Source organism: Dromiciops gliroides, chromosome 3, assembly GCF_019393635.1.
Source record: "Dromiciops gliroides isolate mDroGli1 chromosome 3, mDroGli1.pri, whole genome shotgun sequence".
NCBI classification, from domain to species: Eukaryota; Metazoa; Chordata; class Mammalia; order Microbiotheria; family Microbiotheriidae; genus Dromiciops; species Dromiciops gliroides.
In genome coordinates this window covers 595,250,956-595,278,940 of record NC_057863.1, presented here as the reverse complement: position 1 = coordinate 595,278,940, position 27,985 = coordinate 595,250,956, and the positions used below count along the sequence as shown (strand labels likewise).

At 50.5% G+C, this 27,985-nt stretch overlaps 1 protein-coding gene across 1 annotated transcript in view; it reads right to left on the bottom strand.

Annotated features, from left to right (window-relative positions):
• The window catches only part of KCNQ4 (potassium voltage-gated channel subfamily Q member 4), a 72,061-nt gene extending 47,275 nt beyond the window's left edge, over positions 1–24,786 (bottom strand). The window contains exon 1 of the mRNA XM_043998388.1: positions 24,461–24,786. Within this exon, the coding sequence (XP_043854323.1) occupies positions 24,461–24,786 (326 nt within the window). The remainder of the gene's footprint in view (positions 1–24,460) is intronic.
• Between the last annotated feature and the right edge of the window lie 3,199 nt (positions 24,787–27,985).

The window sequence follows — 27,985 nt, the reverse complement described above, 5'->3', positions numbered from 1 at the left end:
CCCAGTTCCCCTGGCAGGGGTAGGGGGTAGGGCACAGGTGCTCCAGTTACCTCCCCTCGGGCTCTTTTTCTGTTTCCAAATTAACAATTGAAAAAGGACTAGTGTGGGGCCAGGTGGAAAGTGTGAAGACCAGGGATCAAGTCTCAGACCTGGAGGGGCTGAGCTTGTGGTTGGCAGGTCCCCCTACACAGCTGCTCCCCTGCTGCATCTTCCTGCAGGTTAGGGGAGAGGAACCCAGCTGTCAGTGGTACCAGATGTCCATGTATTCCAGCTTGCTCATCTTCACCTTACAAGCTGTGTGACCTTGGGCAGATCACTTCCCTCTCTGGGCCTCAGTTTCCTCATCTGTAGAATGCAAGAGTTGAACTAGATAACCTCTAAAGTCATCCTTCTGGCCCTAAATTCTATGATCCCATGTCATCTATTGGCTTCCTGGGAGAAGGGAGAGGGTCAAAGCTTACCCACACCCTCCAAGTTCATCCAACATGGAGACTAAGAACAGCCAGATGAGAGGCAACTGGCCTAGACTTAGGCTAAGGCAGGTAGGATACAATGGATAGAATCCCTGACTTGGAGTCAGGAAGCCCTGAGCTCAAATCCCACCTGAGACACATATTAGCTGTGTGACCCTGGGCAAGTCACTTAATCTCTGTTTGCCTCAGTTTCCTCATCTGCAAAATGGGGATGACTGGTCATTTGGAATAATAGGGATAACCTACCTCCCAGGGTTGTTGTGAGGATCAAATGAGATAATTGTAAAGGGCTTAGCACAGTGCTTGGCATATAGTAAAGGCTATATGAACGTTAGCTATTATTATAAATCACACTCTATGTCACTGCTCTGACACATTGACTATATAAACATTGGTTGAGTTAATTCTCCCTTCAGAGCCTTAATTCCCTCACCTATAAAATGCACACAACGGCATTTGAATCGTCCACCTTACAAAGTAGCTCTGAAAGCAGTTATTAGTATCACAACCGTCTGTCTCCCACCTCCATGTCTTTGCCCTGGCTGTGTCCTCTCTCCCTGGAAAGCAGTCCTTCCTCACTCAGCCTCTTAGAATCCCTAGCTTTCTCCAGAATTTAGCTCTGGTGCCTCCTCTAATAAAAAACCTTTCCGGATAAGCTCAGCTACAAAGTACCTACTTGTTGTCTTTGGCAATTACTTTGCATTCTTTGTGTGTACGCTTTCACTTTACTTATCTGTGGAATTGTTGTATTTCGGCTTTGCCCTCCCCCAAGCCTCTGGCTTCTGGAGGGCAGGTACTGTTTCAAGTTTGCTTTGGAAAATGCTCGGCACTTAGTAAAGGATTGAGAAATGTTGGTTGACTTGCGTTGAGAAAGTGCTCAGGTTCCCCCAGGCCCAATATATGGAGGGGGCTCCTGTCTGGAAAGGAAAGAAACGCTTGGCTCCACAAATTGGGATGGGACATCCCATACTCAGAGGGAGCCCCACGCTTCATAGGGCAGAGGCTGGGGACAGAGGGATCCCAGGTTCATGGCCTTGGCCGCTGGGACCCAAGGGTCAGTGACATCCACTCTGTGTACCACCCCCAGGATCCGCAGCAGAGGACCGGGATGTGCCTGCGGGGTTCGGGTTCGGGCTGGTTCTCGGACTGATGATCCCAGTGTTGTAGGGGCCCCTGCCTCACTTGGGTGGACACAACCCAAGGAAGAACTTTTGACCAATCGGAGTTAACAAGCAACCGAGTGAGCTGCCTTGTGAGACAGTGAGTTCTCTATTACTAGGGCTATTCAAGGAAAGGCCAGATCACTTCCTGTCAGGGATGGTGTACAAGGGATTCCTGCATGGGTTAGAGGCTGATCTAGAGACGTCCCAGCTCCCTTCCAGCTTTGAGACTAGATGAAGGGAGAGGAGGAGGAGAGAGCAAAGGTAACATAAGGTGAGGGTCAGGAGGACAAGAGAGAAGACAAGGTGGGGGGGGAGAGGGACGGGCTGGGGTATGAATAACCACGAGGAGCAGCAGGTCCTGTTTGGGCCAGTCTCCATGGTGAGAGCCTTGTGTACCGCCAAGCAGCCAAGCACAGGGGAGGTCACCAGTACATTTGCCTGCCTGACTTGTAGCCAAATTTTTCCAGGAAGGGAGGCCTTTGGCCCAGCCCCTATTGCCCCCAAACACATTTCAAATCTCTTTGTCTTGTCCCCCAATCCCTAATAATACCCCAAATGCCCTGAGCATGGTCCTTCATCAAAACATTATAAACCCACTATTGACTAGAGCCTTTCACACCCTCCCCCAAACATCTGGGGCCTAACACCCCCAAACATACCCTGGTCCTGGCCCTCATCACTCCTAAACAAATCTTGGGCCAGTCCCCCTCCACTGCCCCTAGCTGCAGATACATTTAGGGCACAGCCCCCATCAGCCCTGAGACACACACCAAAAATGTCCCAAGCCCAGCCCCTGTGGCCCCCAGACCCAATTTAGATACACCATTGGCCTGGGAAAACAGGCATGATAGAAGTGGGCACAGGGCCAAGGCCAAAGCCATGTGAGACTGGGGGCCTCTGGACTATAGCCCTGGGCCCTCAACTGGAGCTGGGAAGAAAGGAAGGAGGCCCTACTCTAAAGGATTAGAAGGAATCAAATCCCAATTTCAGCCTAGCTCTATCATGTGGCACGAATTAGGGTCAAAGAACATTAATGTCTTCCATCAGTGAGAAGGTCAGAGAACATTAATATCCCCTGTCAGTGAGAAGGTCAGAGGGAGGCAGAGAAGGACCAAAATGTAAGAGAGGCTTTTCCCTAAGCTCATCACCTCAGGAACTCCCAACAGCCAAAGATTCTGTATGCCGAATCGAGCCCTAACTTGGCACTGGTGAGCTCTGTATCCTGCCCACTGAATCCCCATCCTCTTCACTGAGCCCTGTCCTACTACTGAGTCCCCCTTTCCCTGGCTAAGCCCCTACTCCTCTCACTGAGCCACCATCCCCCTCTCTGGGCCCCCCATCTCCATCATTGAGTCCATTTCTTCCCTGATGCCCCATCCTCTTCATTAAGCTCCTCCTTCCTCCTCTTCATTGAGACCCCCTCCTCTGAACTGAGTCCCATCCTTCCTTCCCTAAAGGGGGGGAGCAGTGGGAAGGGACAACCCCTGACTCTGACCTTTGAGGACTTTGCTTATAGGGAAAGTGGCTATGCAAATCCAGGAGGTGAGTAGCTTGGGATGGGAGTGGTGATGGACTCATGGCTGCCCCAATTCTCTCCCCAAAGGAGCAGAGCAGGGAAAGGAGGCACCTGAGCCACACACCTGAGTATTGACTGGGGGTGGGGAGGGGGCGCAGTGAAGAGAAGGAACCTTGGAGACCGTCAATCTTAACTCCCTCATTTTACAGATGAGGAGACTGAGGCACAAAAGGTCATAAGCTAATTTGAAACCAGGTCTTCCTGCCTCCAATCCCATCAGACCCCCTTTCCAAGTGTTCTGTCCTGGTCCTGAGCTCACAGGAGAATACACACACACACACACACACACACACACACACACACACACACACACACGCATCTTCGCCCAGAGCCTTAGACCCACACCCAGAGTTACAATATCAGATGACTGCTCACAATTCTACAGCTTTTTCTGGTTTATGAAGTGATTTCCTCAAATCTTTTTCTGGAAGGAAAGTATCATTCTTCTCATTTGACAGAAGAGGAAAGCGAAGTTTGAAGAGGGAAATGATGTGTGTGGGGTAACAGTTTTTCAGTGCTGAGTTTGTTTTCTTGACATTAGAAAGAGTCCAGGGTTCTTTCCACTGCACCATACTGCTGGCCCCAACCCCCAGAAACACACAGAGTGGGAGGGAAGAGGAGCACAATGGATTTGGACTCACAATTTTTTACTGTATTTTAGTCACAGTCATGTCCAACCATGACCCCATCTAGGGTTTTCTTGGCCAAGATACTGGAGTGGTTTGCCATTTCCTTCTCCAGCTCATTGTATAGGTAAGGAAACTGAGGCAAAAGGGTTAAGTGACTTGCCTAGGACCACACAGCCAATAAGTGTCTGAGGCTAGATTTGAAATCAGGTCTTCCTGACTCCCAGCCCAGCTCCCTATCTACTGGGCCACCCAGCTGCCCTGGACCCACAATACGGGAGTTTAAATCCTGACTCCATTGGCTATTCCCTTAATGTGTAACCATCACTGTACAGGGTGTTGAGGATACAAAAGCAAGTAAAAACTCTGCTTTCAAGGAGCTCATATGCGAATAGACTCCACCATTTCCAAGTCCCTTCCTCTTTCTGGGCCTCAATTTCCTCCTCTGGTAAAATGAGGAGCGTGGACTAGAATATGATGGCTAAATCCTACGAAAGCTACAGACATAGAACTAGATCCACTGTCAGATCTTCTCTATCCCTCAGGTCCCAGGCCATGAAGTTTAATTCAGTCATCATTTCTGAAATGCTTGGCCTGGGAGAGGTTTGTAAAGGGGAGAAGTTTGGGAAGAGGGGAGAGGATGGATATGACGGGATAAAGACTAACGGGGGGGGGGCAGCTAGGTGGCACAATAGATAAAGCACTGGCCCTGGATTCAGGAGGACCTGAGTTCAAATCTGACCTCAGACACTTGACACTTACTAGCTGTGTGACCTTGGGCAAGTCACTTAACCCTCATTGCCCTGGAAAAAACCAAAAAGACTAACAGGGCCAGTTCCTGCCCTAATGGGCCCCACTGCCCAGAAGAGCATCAAACAGCCTATAGAGGACGCCAGGACAAGTCAGAGTGTTGTAAGTACCCAGGGGATGTGGCAACTCGTAAACCTCGGGGACCAGGGCGTGGGGCTAGCTTAGTGCAGCCTGTACCCACTGCTGAAGACAGAGGTAGCTCCTGGCCACAGAGAGGAAGGCTGCCATCTTGTACCTAAATAACTGCACTCATGAGGAACTCCATCGATAAATGAAGCACCTGCTGTACTGTGGGTCAGGTCCTAGGCTAAATTCTGGAGCTACAAAGACAAAAATGGATTCATCCCTACCCTCAAGTTGCTTACAAGAAGTTAGTGGTCAGGAAAGACAAAGAGAGAGATGGGAATGGGGTAGAGATAGGGATCAGGATTGAAATAGGGATAGTCAGGAAGAATTTCCTAAATGAAGGAAAGGACACGGTGGGAGAGCTGGCCCACATTCTGCCTGCCTTGTGGTTGGATCTGATGACTTCCAGCCCCATTTTCTGATTTCTGCCATCCTTCTACAACAATTTCAGGGGTTGGGGCAGAATTTGATCGAGCCCTCTCTGCCATATGAGATACTGAGGCAGGGAACCTCCTTGGATCTGGAGGCATCTGGAGGCTCTTTATTCGATTCCCCGCTCTGGAGATCAGACTGAGTCCTTGGCCCTACTGCTGGGGAGCCTTTAGCTACATGTAGACCATGGACAAAAGCAGTGGTGTCTGGGAGAGGATGTCTTTCAATCCAATGGGAAGCAGCCCCCTGACAGAGAGGTAGATGACCCTGGTTGGAATCCAGACTTTGCCACCATCGGGCTGTGTGACTCTATGTAACTCTCTTCTCCTTTCTGAATCTCAAATTCCTCTTCCATAAAACGAAAGGGGAAGATGGATGACCTTTAAAGTCCTAAGTCCTACCCCAAAATATGCCTCAGTTTCCTTATCTGTGAAAACATAGAACCTTAAAGTTGGAAGGTACTTCAGATGTGATCTGGCCCTGCTTGTACTAGGAACAAAAGGATTGTGTGTGGGCGGAACACTGGACACTAAGCTGTCCAGACCGTTTGAGCTAGCAATCCTACTAAAGAAGGGTAAAGACAGAAAGAAAAGATCAATAGACACCCATTTATGCAGAGCATCACTTTTATGATAGCACAAGATTGGGAACCAAGTGAGCGGGCGCCCACCGGGGAATGGGTGAACAAATTATGGTCCATGAATGTAAGGCCAGACTATTGCACTGTAAGGAATGATGGATATGAGAAATTCCAAGAAATCTGGAAAGGCATGTGCAATGCGGAGTGAAGGAAGAGGAATCAGGATAATCTCGAGCAGAATGACTCCTCTGACTGAAGGGGAAAGAACCCTAAAAAGAAGCCAGATTAAATGCAAAGACAAAGGCTCAGTCCCAGAGAACGAACATCGCAGGATATCTCCCTCCCCCCAGTAGGGGGTGGGGAGGGTATTAAAGGTTCAGAATGTTGCATTTGCTATAAGACACAGTTACTTTTGCATAAAACCCTTTCAGAGAGGGTTCAATGACACAGGGGATAGGGACAAAGGAAAGATTAGAGAAAGGTTTAGGTACAAAAACCAAGAGGCATCAATGAGATTTAGAAAAAAAAACACATACCAGGTTTGGACCCAGGTTGGAAACTGGCCTCTGTAACATCAGCTGTGTAACCTTCAGCAAGTGACTTCATCTCCCTAAGCCTTTCTTTTCTTTTCTTTCTCTTTCTCTTTCCTTCCTTCCTTCCCTCCCTCCCTCCCATCATTCTTTTCTTTTCTTTCTTTCTTTCTTTCTTTCTTTCTTTCTTTCTTTCTTTCTTTCTTTCTTTCTTTCTTTCTTTCTTTCTTTCTTTCTTTCTCTTCTTCTTCCTTCCTCCTCCCTCCTCCATCATTCTTTTCTTTTCTTTCTTTCTTTCTTTCTTTCTTTCTTTCTTTCTTTCTTTCTTTCTTTCTTTCTTTCTTTCTTTCTTTCTTTCTTTCTTCCTTCCTTCCTTCCTTCTTTTCTTCCTTCCTTCCTTCCTTTCCTTTCTTCCTTTTCTTCTTCCCAGGGGCAGCTAGGTGGCACAGTGGATAAAGCACCGGCCCTGAATTTAGGAAGACCTGAGTTCAAATGTGGCTTTAGACACTTGACACTTACTGGCTGTGTTACCCTTGACAAATCACTTAACCCTCATTGCCCTGAAAAAAAAAAAGTACCTTTTCTTCCCTCCCTCCTTCTCTTCTTTCCTTCTTCCTTTTTTATTTCCCTTCTTTCTTTTCCCTCTATTTTTTCTCATCTGAAAAATGAGAGGGTTGGAACAGATATTCCAGCTCTAGGTCTAGGATCACATGATTTAGATTATAATAACAACAGCTTTCTCAAAGCTGCCTCATGTGGTAGAGAATGCAGGTATTATCCTCATCGCAAAAGCATGACCATTCTCACAATTTTACAGAGAACTAGGCCAGTGACCTTGACTTAGGTTTCTGCCAAAATTTAAGACCATATTATTAAAAAGAGATGGTTATGACTAATGCAGAAATATGTTTAATGTTATATATCAGATTACCTGCTGTCTAGAGGAGGGGGAAGGGGGGAGGGAGGGAGAAAAATTTGACATTGGAAATCTTATCTAAACAAAGGTTGAAAACTTTAAATAAATAAATAAATAAATAAATAAATAAGAGATATTTAGCAGGGCAGCTGGATGGCACAGTGGATAAAGCACTGGCCCTGAATTCGAGAGGACCTGAGTTCAAGTCAGGCCTCAGACACTTACTGCTTGTGTGACCTTGGGCAAGTCACTTGGCCCTCACTGGGCCACCAAAAAAACAAAACAAACAAAACAAAACAAAAAAGAGATCATTAATTAATGCCTAGAAAAGGAAGCGGTGATTGTAAAGAATCACAATGACTTCATCAAGAAACTGTCACGTTATTTCCTTTGTTGAGAGGGTTACTGGACTAGGGCATCAAGGGAATGCTATGAATATGGTTTACCTACATTTTAGCAAAGCATTTTATGCTATCCTTGTGGTAACAATGGAGAGAGATAAGGGGAGGAAAGTTAGTGGATTCAAAACTGGTTGGATAGTTGGACCTGAAGACCAGTCCTTTATGTCTTGATATCAGATCAGAGGAAGTATCTTCTGGAAAGCTCCAAAGATCTACATACTGTTCAATAATTTTTATCAATGACTTGGATAAAGTCAAAGATGGCATAAACATCCAGTTTGGGGGGCGGCTAGGTGGCGCAGTAGATAAAGCACCAGCCCTGGATTCAGGAGTATCTGAGTTCAAATCCGGCCTCAGACACTTGACACTTACTAGCTATGTGACCCTGGGCAAGTCACTTAACCCCCATTGCCTTGCAAAAAAACCCAAAAAAACCCCAAAACATCCAGTTTGTGGATGTCAAAATACTAGGAAAGATGGCTAACCTGGATGTTTCAGTCAGGATCCAAAAAAGATCTTCACAGACTAGAACTTGGGATGAATCTAAGAAGCTAGAATCCAACAGGGATAAATGCAAAGTCTCCTGATGGGGTTCAAAAGTTAGTCTCACAAGTATAAGATGGAGGAGCCATAACTGGATAATAGCCCATCTGAAGAAGAACTCTGTTGTCATCATGGAAGCTCAGTGAATCAACAGTGTGATGTGGCAAGTCAGCAGTGAGATCTTAGCAGGAATAAAGGGCCTACTGTGTGCTGGGATTCTAGGTACTGCCTTTTAAGAAGGGCATTGATAAGTGTCTAAAGGAGAGCAACCGGGATGGAGCAGCAACCGAAAGACATGATATATCACAGGTTGTAGTGATTTGCATCTACGTATTATTCCCCCCTGCCTCTAGAACACTGGCTGAACCCTTTGGAGGGGGTTTATGGGAGGACATGGATGGTCCAGCCAAACTGGCTGACTTGCCATTTCCCAATACTTGCCCCTCCATCTCCCAGCTCTCTATGCCTTTGCACAAGCTGGAATGGACTCTTGCCTCTTGAAATCCTTAGCTCAATTCAAAGCTCAGCTTAAATGCTACCTCCTATTCAAATCCATTTCCAATATGCCAGTTATTAGTACTTTCTCCATGCCGCCTCCTCATTGTGAAATTACTTTTCATTGTTTTTATATTTACTTACTGGGGAACGTGTTGCTTCTTTCCCACCCTCAACGGAATGTAAGCTCCCTGAGGGCAGGGACAATTTGTTTTTTCTCTTTGGATCCCCAACATCCAGCAAGAGCCAGGCACAAAGTAAGATCAGCATGTTTTGTCCTCTCCAACATGAGGAAGTAAGGCTAGATAATTGCTTATTACGTCGCTTTTTGATCTAAATCTCTGACCTATGATCTATTATTGCAAGCTCAATGAGTCAACAGTGTGATACAGTAGCCAAAAGAGCTAATGTGATTGTAGTGTGCATTAAGAGAAATAAGATGTACAGGCAATGGTCCTGCTGTTTACTCTCTACCCTGATGAGACATCTGGAGGATGTCATTCAGTTCTGAGTATCACATTTTAGGAAAGATATTGACAAGGCGGAGTGGAGGAGATTGACCAAGATGATTGATTAGGGGACTGGAGATCAGGCCATCTGAGAATTACTTGAAAGAACGAGGAGAGCAGAAGCTGTAGTGGGGACGTGGTAGCTCTCTCTAGATATTTAAAGGGCTGTCACAGGGAAGAGGAATTAGGCTTCTGCTTGGCCCCAGAGAACGAAAATTGAAATAATGGAGGGTAGTCACAGAGAGGCAGGTGGGATGAGGAAAATCCTCCTAAGAGAGCTGTTTGGTGGGCTACTGTGAAAGTTGATACATTGAACCTCACTGGAGGTCTTTAAGTGGAGGGTGGATGAGCCCTTGCCAAGTTGGTGCTAGAGGGGATTCTGGCTTAGGAGGCTGGGAGACCAGATGCCTTCTGAGCATACCTTTCAGTCCTGCAATTCTGGGATTCTGAAGTGACCTGTGTTCAAAGATCAGAGCTGGGGGGGCAGCTAGATGGCACAGTGGATAAAGCACCGGCCCTGGATTCAGGAGGACCTGAGTTCAAATCCGGCCTCAGACACTTGACACTTACTAGCTGTGTGACCCTGGGCAAGTCACTTAACCCCAATTGCCTCACCAAAAAAAAAAAAGATTGGAGCTGGAAAGGAACCTCAGAGGTTGTCAAGTCCAACCCTTTATTTTACAGATGAGGTGACTGGGGGTGTACCCAAGGCCAGAGTTGCCATTTGAACCTTATGTTGCAGGACTACGGTGTCCTGTTTTGGAGGTGATAAGACAAATTATTCTTGTGGGTGGGAGTTCTCTCTTTCTATTCCCGCCGCCATGTTTGATGGAGGGATATAGTCAGCTAAGGCTCGCCTTGTCCTTTGGAGGACAGAGGGCTGGACTGAGCCTCAGGAAGATTCAGGTTCCACTCTCTCCTCTGCCACTTACTAGCGGGAGGATGCTAAGTTAGGCACTTAACCCCTCTTTACCTCTGGTAGCAACATGGTTTGGATGGAGGGAACTCCCACGTGAGGAACAGAGGTATTTCTCGCATAGTATGGGAGTATGTGGGAAGTACTAAAACCCACCAGATTGGCTGAAAGCCTGTGGTTGTAGAACGGAACAATGAATTTAGTCCAAAGAACTCCAGAGGGTAAATTTCAATATTGGTGTTAAAGTGTTTTGTCCAAGAATGTGCTATTGATTTTGGAGGCCATGCAGAGGTATGGTCATGCCTAGGATCACAGACCCCATAGTTGGAAAGGTCCTCAGAGGCCATCCCAGTCCAACTCCCTTATTTTACAGATGAGGAAACTGAGGCCCAAGGAGGGCAAGTGCCCAAGGTCACACAGGTAATGTGACACAGAAGTGGGGTTTGAACTCAGAGCCTTCGACTCTAGAGTTAATACTCTTTCCATTGTATTGGAAAGGCTTCTGTAATACCTACTGCAGCCTGGACAACACCTCGGGCCAAGCCCCCTGGGGAATTTAGGAAAGCTAGAATAGTTTAAGAAATGAAGCACCCCTTAGTCTGGGACTGGACTAATTTCTTTCATCCTTCCCTTGGTGTGTTATTTCTGCGTTTGAGTATTTCTTTACTCTAGAACTGGACTTCTATGATTTAGGTGCATATGAGGACATGGGCAAAAAGGGACAGAAGAAACAGAGGCCAGCTCTGGACATGCAGTGATGCCAGCTTTGCAAGACAGCTAGAATTTTTGACAGAGCTAGAAGGGTTGAGTAATCTCCCTCATCGTATAAGGAGACAATAAGTCCAAGACCACATGGGTTGGAAGTAGGAAAGTTGGGAATTGAATCCAACCCTAATTCACAATTCAGCCCTTTCCCCACAATACCACGATGGCCACACAGATTGCCCACACGGCAAAATGGCCCCACAGACACCAGGTTTAGTCCCAGAGTAAGGAAGGGGACATCCAAAGAGAACTCGAACCCCAGGGGACAGAACTAGCAAGCAGATGGTGCCCATGACATGGGGCAGAAAAGTTGAGTTCTCAGGAGACACAAGTGTCTGCAGAGAGGCACATACATTCAGAAGAAGATGCTGTATGGAAAGGGACTGTGTGGATTTGGAAGTCAGGAGAGACCTGAGCTCCAAAAATTACTAGCTTTGTAACCATAACTACATCACCACCTCCTCCTCCTCTTCCTCTTCCTCCTCTTCCTCTTCCTCCTCTTCCTCCTTCTTCCTCCTCCTCCACCACCACCACCACTACTGCTACTACTACTACTACTACTGTTGCTGCTACTGCTATTATTGCTACTGCTGCTGCTACTACTACCGCCACCACCACTACTGCTGCTGCTACTACAATTACTACTACTGTTGCTGCTGCTGGTATTACTATTACTGTTGCTGCTACTGCTATTATTGCTACTGCTGCTGCTACTACTACCGCCACCACCACTACTGCTGCTGCTACTACTACTGCCACCACCACTACTGCTGCTGCTACTACAATTACTACTACTGTTGCTGCTGCTGGTATTACTATTACTGTTGCTGCTACTGCTATTATTGCTACTGCTGCTGCTGCTACCACCACCACCACCACTACTCCTGCTGCTGCTAAATAGCTTTTATATGGTGCTTTAAGATTTGCAAAGTGCTTTACAAATCTCTCATTTTATCCTCAAAATAGCCTTGGGGGTGCTATTATCATCCCTATTTTCCAGATAGGGAAACTGAGGCAGGCAGAGGTTGCCCAAGGTCACACAGCTAGCACAAGTCTGGGGTCCAATTTGAACTCAGGTCTTCCTGACATCAGGTCCAGTGCTCTCTCTCCTTCACCACCTAGCTACCAAGCTTGACAAATCACTTAGTCTCTGTGGGCCTTGGTTTCCTCTTCTGTAAAAAGGGGATGATGATACTTGTGACACCATAGAGTCATAGACGTGGAGCTGGAAAGGACTCCAGAGGTCTCCTCATTTAACAGACGAGGAAACCCAGGCCCAGAGAGGTTAAGTAACTTGCCAAAGGTCACACAGGCAAAAGCTGGGGTTCAAACACTGGTCCTTGGAGTCCAAAGCCAACACCCTTTCTACTGCACCACACTGCCTGGAGTTCTGTAAGGACAAAGAGTTGGCAAACCTGAATGTACCACGGAGAGGATCTGCTTGCTATGTTGATGATCAGTAATACAGCAATTAAGTGGGGGGGGGAGGGAGAAGCACCAAGATCTCTGAGCCCAGAGAGCCATGCTCAGGGGCCAGGAAGAATCAGAGAAGTCATGGAGAAGAAGCTCCTGAGGTCAGCACTGCGGGCATCACCACCCCCCACTTTAAGGGGATAGAGAGACTCAGAGTCACCTGCCAGAAGTCTCACAGCCAGTCGCTCTTTGTAGCTGGGGCTCAAAGCCTCACTTTTCATCTCTCAATCCAATGTCCTTTCCATCACACCAAGGGATGGAAGGCAAAGCCTCCTGGGAAGCTCCAAGGACGAGCTGGAGCCCTGGGAAACTGAGAGAAGACTGAGGCCTTTCCTGCGGGGCCATGGGTTATTGGCAGAACTGGAACTCCAGACCAGGACTCCTGGCTCCCAGTACAGTCCAGGCCTTTTCCTCTACCCCCCTCCCCAGGCAGTTTCTCAGGCTGAAAGAGACAATCCCAGAGAGATAGTGGGGGCAGATGGGGAGAGCAAAGGACCACACTCCAGAGAAGCCAGCACGTATGGTGGCAGGACTGAAGGCCCAGCTCTGCTCAGCCCTGCTCAGCAGCACCAGACTGAGGGCAGCTGCGCCTGGTCGGAGCCTCTGTCCTGGGTCTGCTCTGGGCCCTCACAGGGCTAGGGTAGAGCCTCAGGCTGGCAGGAAGAGGAGGGCCCTTTGTGCTGACTTAGCTATTTGGGTTTGCCTTCCCTGGGGGAGCCTAGCAAGAGCTGAAACCAGAGACTGAAAATGGGCTGTGTTGTGTAGCCATTGAAGGAGGTGGGAGAGAAAGAAGGGGGGGGTGGCGGAGATGAGGCACATCCTCTCCCACTGCTCCTCCCCACCATTTCTCAACCCCAACATCCCTCAGATGTAGCCATGGATGGGTGGAGAGATCAGAGAATTCTTCTAGAGTCCAAAGTGGCAAGGTTAGCAGAGGTCATCTCATCCATTCCCCTGCCTCCCAGCTTCATGAAGCTTTCCCTCATTCTGGCAGATGTTCCCAAGAAAATAGCATTATCTGCACCTTTTACTCCCCTTCCCCAAGGGACTATTAGGAGTTCCTTCCTCGTGACCGACCTCAGCCCCTCTCACTGTAGTTAGAACATATCTAGGATCTTAGAGGGTCTCTAGGTAGCACAGTGGATAGAGCACTGGCCCTGAAGTCGGAAGGACCTGAGCTCAAATCTCACCTCAGACTAGCTGTGTGACCCTGGGCAAGTCATTTAACCTCGATTGCCTCAAACATCCAGGGCCATCTCCAGTCATCCTGATATATACTTGCCACTGGACCCAGATGGCTCTGGAGGAAAGTGTGTTGTTGGTGACTTTGCATAGCTTTCCCCTCACTTAAATCCAATTCAGTGCAAATCATGACATCACCCCGATGTCATGGTCCTCTTTGGGAATGAAAGATGAACAACAACAGGATCACAGAATTTAAAGGTGGAAGGGGCCTGGGAAATGGTTTCATCCAACTCCTTCATTCCAGATGAGGAAACTGAGGCCAAGAAAGCAGTGACTTGCCCAAGGTCACCCAGACATGCAGAAGAGGTAGGATTCAAACTCAGGTCTTGGATCCAAAATGCAGCACTCTTCCCATCTCACCATGCATTCTCCACTCCCAGTGCTCTCCCTGCCCCTTTTGGTCTCCTCCAAAGCCAGCTGGGGATCCACCCATTCCCAATTCCACTTGAAATCCCTGGGTTCGGAAGTAAGGGAGTCTCTACCCTTCAGACCGTCCATCAGGGGGTAAGAAAAGGTCAGACCCAGAGCTAGAATGGCCTTTGCTTGCTATGCCCAGTTTTCCCTTAAGAAGCTGAGTTTTTTTCTCTTTCCCTCCCGGAACTGCCACCCACGGATCTGCAGCCCAATTAATACAATGCCTGGAGCCAGTTTTCCTCCTCACCCAGGGCCCAGGGGGCTCCTACCGGGTGAGGAGACAGGACAAGTAGGACTCTGAGGGGCTATCCCCACAGGAGGGGAGGAGGGGTGTCAGCTAGGGTCTTTCTCGTCCTTTAGATGACTCCTTCCCTTCTGCTTGGGGATCTGGACTATTGGGTCCCATTCTTGTATTCTTTATTTCTATCTCTCTCTGTCTCTGTCCCTTTCTTTCTCTCTGTGTCTCTGTCTCACTCCACCTCCTTGGCCAAGAAAAATGTAAGTGGAGAGAGTGAAGCTCTGGGGTTAACACACACAGAACCCGCTATCTGTGCTCCCTAGAAACTTCAGTCCCTAAAGAAACTACCTCTTCAAATCCAAGGGCTGGGAAACCTGAAGTAATGTGGGAAATCATCCACAGATCTCCAAGCCCCATTTCAGCTCCCCAGACTCCTGGGGAGCTGAGTCACACCCATGCTACAGAGAGAGAAACCCAAACCCCAGGAGATAAATTCCCCTCCTCCTGACACCCCAAAGCACTTGCAAACACCCCCCCCCTCCTGAGCACACACAGAAGTCCACACAGGTCTCCAGAATGAGCTAAAAATGTAGTTGAATCTTTGGTTTACTCCAACATTTCTTTCTACCCCCAGCCCTGAATCCACCTCAATTTCCCAATCGGACCTTGACAACCTTGTCACCCATTTTAGAAAACAAGATTATGTTCTATGATAGGTGCAAGTATACACACACACACCAGAATCCCAGAGCTCAAAGGGCCACTAAGGTCTTCTAGTCCACTCCAACCATGCCCAAAATCCCCTATAACACATTTCTACTTCTACTTGCTGAGGATCAGTCTTTCAAGGATGGGGAGCTCACTATCTCTGGAGACAAGCGACTTTACTTTGGACAGCTCAGATTGTTAGTCAGTTTCCCCTGACTGGAGCCTAAAGCTGATTCTCCGAAGAAGCACATGGAGACATTCTCTCACAGGATGACTCTCTTTCGAGTCCAGAGAAGTAAGCCGACTCAAAGTTCCCAGGCTTCCCAGCAGAGCTAACACCCATCTCAGGGATCTGAAGGACTGGAAGAGCCCAGAAGGCTCGCCTCCTCCACCACCCCCCCCTCCTGCTGTAGGGGACTGTGCTGAGCTAGCTTTTTCCCTCCTTTCCTACCCCACCCCACCCCACTTTCAACATTTCATAATGAGTCAGGCTCCAGCTCCCTCCCCCTCCCCAGGGATGCAGCACCATAGCGGGGATACTGTAGGAAACAGAAGTTGGTAGGGGAGCTGGAGTCAAGAGCGGTAGATCAGGCAAGGGCCAGCCTATCAGCTCCCCTACCTACCTACTCTGGTCCTGGGGCTACAGACAGACTTCCCCAAAATTCTGAACTAGAAAGGGCCCTTTCTCTAGGACTCTGAGCCCGTCTGACTTCCCCTTACCTTCCCCGCCCCCAAACCCGGATCAGTCTTGTGAGGCGCAGGGCTGCACAATTAGCCCACAAGAATCGATCCAAAATAAAACAAAATTAAAGAAGAATCTGTCCAGACCCACCCCAAGAGGGACAGGATGAGGCTGACTACCAGAGAGTCTTCGGGACAGTAACACTCAGAGATGAGAATCCAAGAACACCCCAAATCAGGAATGGGCAGTAAGGGATGCCCTGCTCAGGCCAAGGGCAGTTGGACTTCCGGACCAAAATTAGTCTCTAAGGGAAGAACAGCTGGTCGGTTTGCAACACTGTTGCCTATGTTGCAACACTTTTGTGAATCACAACCCTACTAATTTTCCAGGGTCAAGGTCTTAGGCACCCGAAATGGGTGTTAATTATTCCATCAGAGTGACTAGTCCAGAGCTCAGGGAGCAGAGCAGCAGGAAGAGTGCTGACCATGGAGTCAGCAGAGACCCAAGTTCAAATCTAGCTTCTGCCTATTTACTAGCTGCGTGACACTGGGCAAGTCGCTCAACTTCCCGAGTTTCATTTTCCTCAGCTACAAAATGGGGATTATAATAAGGGTAGAAATGAAATAAAATGAGATAATGATGTAAAGTAGTTCAGATTTCACAGAGAGCAAAGTAAGCAGAACTAGGAGAACAATAGAGACAATAACTACGACAATGTAAATGGGAAGAACAACCACTACAACAATTGGAACTGAACTGAACATAAAGGACAAGCTCCGGCCCAAAGAGAAGATGCTGGGGAGACGCCTGCCTGTCCCTTCTCCTTTGCAGAGGTGGGGAGTCCACAGGAGTGGAACACTCTATACACCAAGTGTTTCCGGTGTCTTAGTAGGTTTTGATAATGTTTCTCTTTTTCCTTTAAAAAATACCACTTGCTATCTGGGATGAACTCTGGGAGCCAGAGGAAGAGGGATACAGGGGAAATCTTGGTGATATAAAAGCAAAAGATATTAATTACAATTTAAAATGTGGTTTTTTTTATCCTTTAAAATGCTACATCAGTCGGGGCAGCTAGGTGGTGTAGTGGAGAAAGCACCAGCCTTGGATTCAGGAGGACCTGAGTTCAAATCCGACCTCAGACACTTGACCCTTACTAGCTGTGTGACCCCGGGCAAGTCACTTAACCCTCATTGCCTCACAAAAAATAAAAATTAAAAAAAAAAGTTTAAAAAAATGCTACATCAGTGTTACCATTTGATTTGATTACCACTGATACAGAATTCCTACAGATCTGGGAGGAATGTTAGCGGTCATTCTAGTCCAATTCACTCACTTGAAGAGGGATAAACTGAGGCCCAGACAGGGAAAGGGACTTGACCTATTATGGCCCAGTGGATAAGATACAGATATATGGGCTAGATGCTAGCACAGCTAAAGCAGATGAAGCAATGAATTGATTCCACCTGAAAGGAGGACTCCAGTGGAACACACCATGGACCTGTCCTTGGTGCTGGGCTTTTCAACATTTTTTTAAATCAATGATTTGAAGACATAGGTGGCCTATTTATCCACCGATGGTGACAAGGAGCTGGCCGGGTTAGCTAATGTATCGGACAGCAAGAGTGGAATTCTAAACAGGCTGGAACAATGGGCAGAATCTAAGAAGATCCATTTAATGCAAGCAAGTGTGAACTCATGGAAGCATCAAATCTCAAGAGTCAGAAGGCTTGCTTATACTTGGGCTCAGAAGATTAAATACATAAGCACATGATGGGGAACGTTCATATGAAGACCTGGGAGTCTCAGGCAGCCTCGAAAGATAACATGATCTTAGCCTGCATTAACAGAAGCAGTGTCCAGATCAAGAGAGGTGACAATTCTGTTGTTCTCTGCCCTGGGCAGCCCACATTTAGGAACACTGGGCTGAGAACTCAGTACCCCGATTAGGGAAGGATACTGATGAATTAGAGTAGTACAAGATGAGCACACTGTGTGGACCAGTGGATAGTGGGCCAGGCCTGGAGTCAAGAAGAATCCTCAATCAAATCCATCCCCAGACACTTAACTAGCTGTGTGACCTTGGGCAAGTCACTAAATGCTGTTTGCCTCAGTTTTCTCATCTGTAAAATGAACTGGAGAAGGAAATGGCAAACCACTACAGTATCTCTGTCATGAAAACCCCAAATGGGGTGGTGAAGAGTCAGACATGACTGAAAATGACTGGTATTGTGGAGCAAAATCAAGGTAAAGAGGAACCTGGAGACCAAACCATATGAGGAAACACTGGAGGAACTGGGAGTTGACATCAGAAGAAGAGAAGGCTTGGGAAAGCATGGCCACTGCCTTTACATATCATGAAGAAGAGAAATTAGGCTTGTGCTGCTTGGCCCTAAAAGGCAGAACTAGAAGCGTTGGGGGGGGGGGGAATGTATAGAGAAATCCCAGGAAGGAGGATTTTATCCTCTATAGAAAGAAAAACTCCCTATCAGAGCTGTCCAAAGATATTTTGAGAGACAGCCACTGGGGGTCTTCTAGCAAACTGCATGGCCACTCATCAAGGATGTCAAGGAGGGGAGAGTTGGGGCTAGAAGCTGGGGTTCATGACTACCAACCCGAGCCTCTTTTTTGTTATGCCATCCTGTCTTCCACCAGCTCACAGGGATGTCGGCCTGGGTTCAGGTTACATTACAGTGCAGAGGAGTATATTGGGAGGGGTGGGTGGGTGAGTGAGTGGGTGGTCTGGGCATAATTGAGAGATCTGAGGCAAGGCCTGAAGAAGCTTTTATTCCATTCCCACGGGTTGAGGTGGCGTAGGGATGGAAGGGAAGCTTCTCTCCAAGCAAGGTTTTCTCCAAGCAATCTGGGAAGGGGCCTGGAAGAGGCGTCCCCTCCCTCACCCCCCAAAAGGTGAATGGACTGATGAGATAAAGATGGCTTTCCTAGATAAAGGTGGCTTAGAGGTAAAAGGTGGTTAGGGAGGCATTCTTAGTATCAGGCAAGGTGGAAGATAAGAATTAAGGTGGGGTGGGGGAAAGAACTCTCTACTACTTTCTCTGGGGTTGTCTGCACTCTAAAGAGGGAGCAGGGTTTGGCCCAATGCGTCCTTTTCCTCTAGGTTTCTAGATAAATGCTGCATCCCCAGCCTCAACAGCCCAGCTCCCAGTGGGAGTCTTAAATACATCACTGGCTCAATACACAAGAGAGCAGGGCAAGAATAATCAAGTCTGGGCTGACTCTACAGCCAGCCAGACCGAGGAAGTGGCTGACTTACACAACAGCAGGAGGGATGGGGATTAGACACCCAGAAGCGGCACCGCATTGCTAAGATCTAGCATTGCTAGATCAAAAGGCAGTGAGCTGAGAGGCAGCTCCTGAGTTCAAATCACAGCTCTGTTACTTCATGCCTAAGTGACTGTCACTAAATGTATCTGGGCCTCAGTTTCCTCATCTGTAAAATGAAGGGGTTGATGATCACTAAGGTCCCTTCTGGGTCTATATCTTGGCAATGAAGGGCTTTTCCTCAGAAGGAGGTTGCATCCACATACACCCTCCTGTGGTGGCGGTGACCCATGGGGACATCTGACCTTAGAAACCTTGAAGCATTTCAGTTTACCTAGAGAAGAATGAAAGAGGCAATAGGACCTAGAGGCAGGGGCCTGGAGAGATTGACCTGCAATGCTGGGAGGGTGGGCAAATGGTCCCCTAATGATTCCTGACCAAATGTCCCCAAAGCACAGCCCATAGAATAACCCAAGACAGCCCAAATTCTATCTGGGAGGGTGACCAGAGGCAGAGGAGAGGGATAAGGGTCAAGTAAAGGCGCCAAGAGGTGTGTAGAGAAGGCTGAAATCCCTGAGTAAGAGAATGAAGGGTTATGGGATGGATTCACTGTTTTCCCCCAGGACTGACAGGGGTTAGAATGGAAGCTGAAGAGTTTAGATCACACTCCAAGTCCTTTCCCATGGCAAGGAGGTAGAAAGGAGTTTGGGGAGAACACGATTTACTTGTCCCAAGCTTCCAGGAAAGCCTGAGCTAGCTAAGCCTACGACTGCCAAGGAACCTGCCTAAGGCAGACACAAACGTACCACACAGCCCCACAACGGCAGCCCTGTGGCTTCACATGCGTCTCCAAAGAGAAGCCGCCAGCCCCCAGGGTATCCCAGGGAGCAGGTCCAGCCCCGGCATCCAGGACCTACCTACTCCCTTTGCGTGTGTACGATTGATTCTGAGGTCCGGTTGGGAAGTTCAAGGCTGGGGAGAAGGGAGGGAGGAAAGGTCTGTAAATCGGGACACTAAATATGTCTTTTAAAATGGGTGTATGTCTAAGATTGTGCCATTTGTGTGAGTGTGGGTGTGCAAGGGGTGGGGAGAGGAGTGCTGTTGACCATTCATATGTTTGTATTTATCAGCTTGTGTGATGATGCAGAAGTGCTCCTAAGCACAAAATATAAGAAAGGCTGAAAGGGAGGGGGGGTGGGCAGGGGGATAGGGAGCAGCAGAAGCTGTGCTGGACAATATAAATCTTTTTGTTTGTTTGTGTTTTTTTGCAGGGCAATGAAAGTTAAGTGACTTGCCCAGGGTCACACAGCTAGTGTCAAGTGTCTGAGGCAGGATTTGAACTCAGGTCCTCCTGAATCCACAGCCAGTGTAGATGATATAAATCAAAAGTCACTGGGAAAACCAAGAAACTTAACAGGAAGGCCCAGCTCTGGTGGGGAAAAGATCCCCACCTTGACCTGGGAATTAGGTGATGAGATCATGAATTTGCTGTGTGACCTAGGGAAAGTCCTTTCCCTAAGGCCTTCTTCCTTTGTAAGATGAAGGAGGCTGGTCAGTCTGCACGATCTCATTCTGACATAATGTGTTCTAACCCCCACCCCCACCCCAGCTCTGACATTCTATAGTCTAAGGGCCCCTCTCAGGTCCAACACTCCACATTCTAAGACCCTTCCAGCTCCGATGTTCTCTGTTCTATGCTCCCAAATCCTGCCTTGCCTCTGAGAGTCGAAGATTCTGTCTCTCTCTTTAATGACTATCCCAGTACTGAAGGTTCTCTGGTAAGGTCACCAGGCACTTTCATAGGCCGGCTCTGTAGGTGGCCTGGAGCGACCTCTCTGTGTTCAGAGGCCCTGATAGATGCCATTGCCTCTTCTCTGGCCCTGCTTCCTGCTGGCCTGACTGTCAGCAAAGATAAAGATATATTCTAAGAGGGTCTCCTGGGGGGCAAGAGGGGAGGGAGGAGGAAGCAGCTTGAACCTTCACACAGAGCAAATTCCTTGTGGGAACAGGGAGCTTGCCTTGAAGCAGAGAGAGGAAGGGGGAGGACTTGGAGCCCCACGGGCTTGGAAAAGGTCTCAGCAGTGGGTGTGGTCGGTGCAGTGGGAGGGTATGTCAGCCCCCCACCCCCGGGAAGCTCAGGACTACTGGTGCCCCGGAGACAGGTCCAAATGCCCACCAGCTCAGGATGGGGGCTCAGGAATCCCTTGGCCAGCACCAGAGCACAGTGGGAGATGGGAGCTAAGGCGGGTTCTCCTAGCACCCCCTGGCACTTGGAAGAGGGCTGGGGATTTCAAAGGGCACATCACTCTGCCCCCCACAGTGCCATGGAAGCAGTTAGAAACTTCCTTGAGCCCTGGGAGGGTTCAGACATGCTCCAATCTCCGAGCATGGCTGGGCAGCGCTGCTGCCTGGATAGTGTCGAGGACAGGAGAGGGGGAGGATGGAGAGAGGGAAGTGTTTGGCTCTGAGGAGGGACGGGGATGATGAACTGCTTGAGAGGAGAGGAGGCCCCGGCTATGAATGGGGTTCCTGTCTCCAACTGGGGTTGACTCCATCCTTCCTGACTGCTCTAGTCCACATGTCTCAGCTCTACCCTCTCCACTAGGATTGAGGGGGGGGGGGAAGTTGAGATCCAGGAAGTCAAGAGCCCATCAGCCTGAAGACAGGAGGCTCTCACCCTCTGGGCAGTTCCTTCACAGGACATTTAAGATTAGAGGACAGAGAAATCCAGAGGATTAGAACAAGATTGCAGATGGGATGGACAGGGGTCAGTTGTCAGAAAGGTGTGAGACACCACAAGGGATGTCTTCAAGCCCCCTCCCTCTATCTAGATGGCAGGAAGGGCAGGGAGATGGGCAGGGTTAGCCCAGATTCCAGAGAAGCCCTGCAGTCCTCAGAGGGGAAGGGGGATTTCCTAAGGCCAGGCACCTGTTCATCTTTCCAAGCAAGACATGCCTGGCATCTCCTGGAAGAGCGGATGTGGAGCAAAGTTATCTTATGATCTAGCCCCGGAAAAAGGTAAGGGGAGTCCTTTCCGGAAATGGAGTTAGGGTCAGGAAGGAGTTAGGGTCCTTCACCTGGAGTGACCAGCAGTAGAGACAGAGACCTCAGAGGCCCTCCTGCCCTTCCCAGGGAAGTCATGGCTCAGCAGCAAAGGAACCCGGCACCCCAGAACCACAGACCCCAAAGGAGCCTTCAGGTCACACCCCTTGATTGTCTAGAGGAACAAACAGGCCCAGAGAAGTGAAAGACGTAGCTTCTCCAAGGTCACACTGACAGCAAGTAGCAGAAGTGGGGTTTGAACCTGGCTCTTCTTGAGTTCAGATCTGGGGCTCCTTCCAGTACCTAAGGCCCATCCAGCAGAGCCCCACCAGCTGGTTCCAGGATTGGTGGGCACCTTGTCTCTGATTAATGACTTCCTTCTGAGAACCAAGACCAGGAGAGTAAGCATCAGTTGCTGGGGTCAGGGTGTGGGGGGGGAAGGAATAGGGGGAATTGCAGCTTGTTAAGCCGGTCCCCAGGTAGTGGCCCCTGGACCCAGGCCTTCTCCATGCCCTTTCCTAAAAGTTTCTGTGCTAGGGGAACAGCTCAGAACTGGGGTTCTCTATACAAACACAACCCTTGGGCCCCCAACCCAACTAATGATTCAGTCAGCCCTACCTTTGTCCAGCCCTAGATGCCCTGTCCTGACCCCTGACCTTGACTTAAGGCTTCACAGAAGCTCCCCTGAGCCACCTAAGGTCTTCTGATTTGGTCAGATCCACAGAACAGACCGGAGCTTGGGAAGGGCCTTTGCCCTTCCACTGCCCACCTCTCCCTCCCTGCTAAGACTTCTGCCTCCTTCCCTGCCTCCTCAGGCGGCAGGACCCCACAGGGCTCCTCCATCTCTGGTCCCCTCTCCCATCTTTGCCACCAGGGTTCAGCCAGCCCTAGACAGGACAATGGAAGGAAGGCCCATCTCCAAGGGTATGAGCTCTCTCAGCCCTGGGGGCTGAGGCTAGACAGCTCGCTGCGGGGGAGGGGGGAGTATTAATAGATGCACATTTTCCAGGGAGCCGGAGGCCGAGCGGGCACCTCCAGCCGCCCCAGTGCCAGGCCGAACCCTTCAACTGATACCCGCGGGGCCTCTCAGGTTCCTTCCTGGGCCTGTTCCATCCCCTCAGACTCCGTGCTCACAAGGTTGTGAGCTGCCAAAATTCATTCTTTACCTCGAAGAAGCCGGTTTGTTGTTTTTGAAAGTTGTAGAAGCCAGAGAGGGGGGCCGAGGGAGGGGGAGGGCATAGCGTCAGTGTTTCCAAATGAGTGCCTCTCTTCTTTCTTTTTCCCTCTGCTGGGAGCCAGGCCTGGCGAGGGCCAGGGAACCAGAGAGGGCCGGGCCCTAGAGCCCGCAGTAAACTGTCCCACACAGGGCATGGGCCGCAGCAAGAGGGGGGCAGGAGCCCAGTGATCCAGCACTGGGTGGCCAGCCCAGACACTCAAGAAGAGAGATTCTGGGGCAGGGGAGGAGAGCAGGGAGAAGTAGAGAAGAAGATAGTAGAGGTCAATGGGGCCATGATGGGGATCTCCACTGAGAGTAGGGAAGGCAAGAGGAGAGAGATGTACCAGGAGTTGTGTCTCAGTGCCTATAGGGCAGAGTCTCAGCTGTAGAAAAGTTAGACTATATAGAATCTATAAGCTCTAAAGGAGAGGCGTGTGTGTGTGTGTGTGTGTGTGTGTGTGTGTGTGTGTGTGTGAGAGAGAGAGAGAGAGAGAGAGAGAGAGAGAGAGAGAGAGAGAGAGAGAGAGAGAGAGAGAGAGAGACTCAATTGGGGATGGGCTGGGGCTGAGGTGAGAAACAGGGTGCAGCAAAGGGACCTAAAATGAAGGTGGGCTGTGTGTTGGGGGGGAGGGGGCAGATATCCTGTGTACAGCTCATGAGTTCAGGGCATCTGGGACTGGAGGCTCTCTCGTGTCCAGTTGGACACAGGAAGGCTTGGAGAAGATCTGGGCACGAAGGGGCAGGGATGGGAGTGGGGTTGGGAAACAGGTGTACTCCCTAAGGAGACAGACGACTTGGGGTGGAGGAGGGTGGCGAGAGGACAAGGGGACAAGGACATCGAGGCCAACAGCCAGAGAAGGGGAACAAGATCTGGGCCAGAGGTTGGACTGAGAACCTGTAAAGGGGCACAGAGTCTGGACAGAGCTAGGAGAGAGGGCAGTAAGGGAGTTAGTTAGTTTGGCTGTACCCAAAAGGAGGCCAAGGGATAGATAGGACTGAGTCAGAAAAGGAACAGGTAGGGGGCCAGGGTTCTCTGAAAGATCAGCAAGTGAAGTAGGAAAGGGGGAGCAGTCCAGGCTAAGCATAGTGCCCCACAGTGAGACGGGGGTTAGGCTGAGTCCAGAAGCCGGGCGGAGGGGGAGACGGGACGGGACAGGCTAGGAGCGGGGAGGGGGTGCGGAGACCGGGAGGACACAGAGGCAGGGGTCGTGGATGTCGAGAGGCCTGGGGGTGCCGGGGTGCCGGGGGGACCCGGGAGCCCGGGAGCCCGGGGGACCCGGGGGGCCCGGGGGCGTGACTCACATGAAGACGTGGTAGGTGAAGGCCCAGCCACGGGGTCTCTCGAGCACGTTGTAGACCCAATTCTGCAGCCGGCGATAGCGCTTTTGGGCAGCGGTGGAGCGCTGGCCGCAGCCCGAGGCGGAGCCGGAGCCGGAGCCGGGCCCCGGCTGCGGAGGCAAGGGGCTGCCTAGGAGCCCCAGGCGGCGCGGGGAGCCCGCCCCCGCCTCGCCCTGCTCGCTCTGCACCGCCGTGAGCGCCACCAGCTCGGGCTGGGGGGCATCCCCCGGCCCGGGGCCGGGCGGCGGGGCCAGGCTCAGGCGAAGCTGGGGGGCCTCGCCTCGGGCCATGGGCGGGGGCCAGCCCGGGTCGGGCTCCCGGGCGGACGGCAGGCGCGCTCAGCCGGGCTCAGCCGGGCATGGCCCCGGCCCCCGCCCCGCCCCGCCCCGCCGGGCCGCCCCGGCTCGGCTCTGCCTGGGCTCCGGCTCCGGCTCCCGCTCCTCTCCGGTCCGGGGAGCGCCGGCCCGGCGGGGACAGGCTGACAGCGGAGAGAGAGGCGCGGAGCGAGGGGGGGGCGGCTGGCCGGAGGGAGGGCGCCTGGGCGCCCAGCGGGCGGTCGCCGAGGGAGAGCGGAGCCGAGCCGAGGAGGGGGCGCTAAGGGCCAGGCTGGGGCCGGGGCCGGGGCCGGGGCCGGGGGCGGGCAGGCTGGGGGCCGCCGGAGCCCGCTCGCTGACCGGCCGCTTCGCCCGCTACTGGGGCGGCACTTTCCGACTCCAACTCTCTTATTACCCGCTCCATGGCGCTCGGCTTTCCACCTGCCTGCGCTCCCGCTCACATGTCACCCCGGCCCCCCCCCCTCCCCCCGGCCGCCCCGCCCCCTCCCCCTCCTCCTCCGCCTCCTCCCTCTCCCCTCCTTTCCCCTCCCCTCCCTTCCCCCTCCCCCGCCCCCGCCTCCTCCACCTCCTCCTCCCGCGGCTGCCCAAATCCGGAGCGAGCCCTAGCCAGAGTCTCAGCCGGAGCCGAGCACCAGGAGAGGAGGGAGGAGAGGAACGGAGAGGGACGGAGGGGTGTGCATGCGTGCGAGTGTGTGTGTGTGTGTGTGTGTGTGTGTGAGAGAGAGAGAGAGAGAGAGAGAGAGAGAGAGAGAGAGAGAGAGAGAGAGAGAGAGAGAGAGAGAGAGAGTGTCAGTGTCCGTGTCTGCGGGGTGTGCGGGTGTTCGCGAGCACGTGTAAAGTTGTGGGTGCCTCTGCTTTACCGCTGGGTCAGCCTGCAGGCGTTGTGTGTCCCTGTGTGGTTGTCAAAGGCTGTGCGCTGTAGCTGTGTGTCCGAAGATGGCCGAGGTGTTGAAATTGTGTGTCCGAATGTGGTTGTGTCTAAAATTGTATTATAGTTGTGTGTCCGCTTGTGGTTGTGTCTAAGGCAGTATTATAGCTGTGTGTGATTGTTTCTAAGGCTGCATGTTATATTTGTGTTCTGAATGTGGTTGTGTTGTAGTTGTGTGTCCTTGTGTAGTTGTTTCTTAAGACAGTGTGTTGTACTTATATGCCTGGGTGTGTTTGTATTTAAAGTTGTGTCATAGTTGTGTACCTGAGCATTGTTGTGTCTAAGACAGTGTTATAGTTGTGTGCCCGAGTGTGCGTGCATTTAAAGTTGTGTTGTAGTTGTGTGTCTGAGTGTGGTTGTGTCTAAGGCCTGGTGTCCCTATGTTTTTCTGATTGTTTCTGTGTATCTTAAAAACACTGTTCATCAGTAGGTAACCCAAGACTGACCTTGACACATATTGTCCATTTCCCATAATATTGTAAATTATATGTCTGTGGCTTTTCCCCCTCCTAGTTGATGAACTCCACATGTGCAGGGCCCCTGTCTTATCTATACTTGGTATCTCTCCTCTACCTAACACTGGGCTCTGTATACAATAGTCATCTAATAAATGTACCGTAGGTGGGTTGTATGGAAGGTTGGGTCCAGCATTGTGCATCCTGGGGTAAGGTGGTATCTAATGTGTGCTCGTGTGACAGGTTGTGTAGGAGGTTCCGTTGCCATGTGTGGTGGTGTAATGGATGTGTGTCCCTGTCTCCAGGAATGGCTGGGAGGTGGGGGAGGAGCTTACCTCAAGCCCCTTCCCCGTCCCCTGAAGTCTCCATCTGTCCCCCAGGCCCCTGGACTGAGGCTGTGGATGGGTAAGGGATAGAACTCCAAAGCCCAGACAGACAGAGATGTCTTTGTGCACATGTCCACCCTGTATACTGTGGAGATTCATGGGTTTTCCTGGAAAGAGACTAGCTCATCCCCACCCCCATCCAGTCCTACCAGAACCCCACTAAACAGTTCCTGAGGTTTCTAACCTCCCCAGATTGTGTGAGGGGGAAATGGAAAATCTGGGGGAGAAAGAAATCCCAGGAATCAAGAGAGAGAATAAGGAAGATGTGCCTGAGGGTTGGGGAAACATCTTCACATTTTCAAAGTGTTTCCCCATTCTTTCCAGTGTCTTCGGTGGGAGAAGGGGGATGAGGGGGCATACTTTTCTTTTTTTAGGGGGCAACCAGGTGACACAGTGGATAGAGTGCTGGGCCGGAAATCAGGAAGACAATCTTCCTGAATTCAAATGTGGCCTAAAAACAAAAACAAAAACACTTACTATCTGTGTGACCCTGGGCAGGTCACTTCACCCTGTCTGCCTCAGTTTCCTCATCTGTCAAATGAGCTGGAGAAGGAAATGGCAACCACTCCAGTATCTCTGCCAAGAAAACCCCAGATGGGATCATGAAAAGTTGGAAAAGACTGAACATCATTTTTCAGAAAAAGAAACCGAGGCCCAGGTGCAGGAAGGGACATGCTCCTAAGTCACACAGCCACCCTCCCTGTCAGAATCCCGCTTACTTTCAGAGAAGTGGATCCCCTCTCACCTGGATTCTGAGCAGCGTACCTCTCACCTGAGGCTGGCAGGGGACAGAGTTTCCGTCGGCAGCTTGTACCCTACAGAATTCGGAAATCCAGCACCCCCTGCCTCTGGTCACCTCCATTCAAACAGCATTTTAAAATTGCTGGAGGCATTTGGGGCCCATTCCTTAGCCATGGGGTGGGGTAAGGAGGAAATGTGGGGATGGCTGTTCGGGGAAGGGATCCTGGCTTCTAGTCCTTTTCATTTAGATGGGAGGGTAGACCAAGGAAGTCGGGAGGCTGAAGAGGGCCGAGCTGATGAGTACTTGGAGAAATCTGAGGAGGAAGATATCACTTTCACCTTGGGGGCAGGATGGGTGCGGCATCTAAGAAGGCTTCCTGGAAGAGGAGGTTTCCTTGAAGAGAGGTAAAAGACTCCTGGGACAGAGCTGGGGGGTGGGGAGGGAAGGATGAAGCACAGAGCAAGGACAGAGAGAGGCTGGAGAGTGCAAGCTGAGGGCAGGGAGGCACAAGGCTAGTGAAGTCAGAGAGTGTTCGGGCAGTGCAAAGTCAGGTCAGAGAGGTAGGTTGGAGTTCGGTTGAGGCGATGGTGCTTGGAGCAGAGATTGAGACTGAACTCAGTTGATAAGGGGAGCTGCCCTTGCC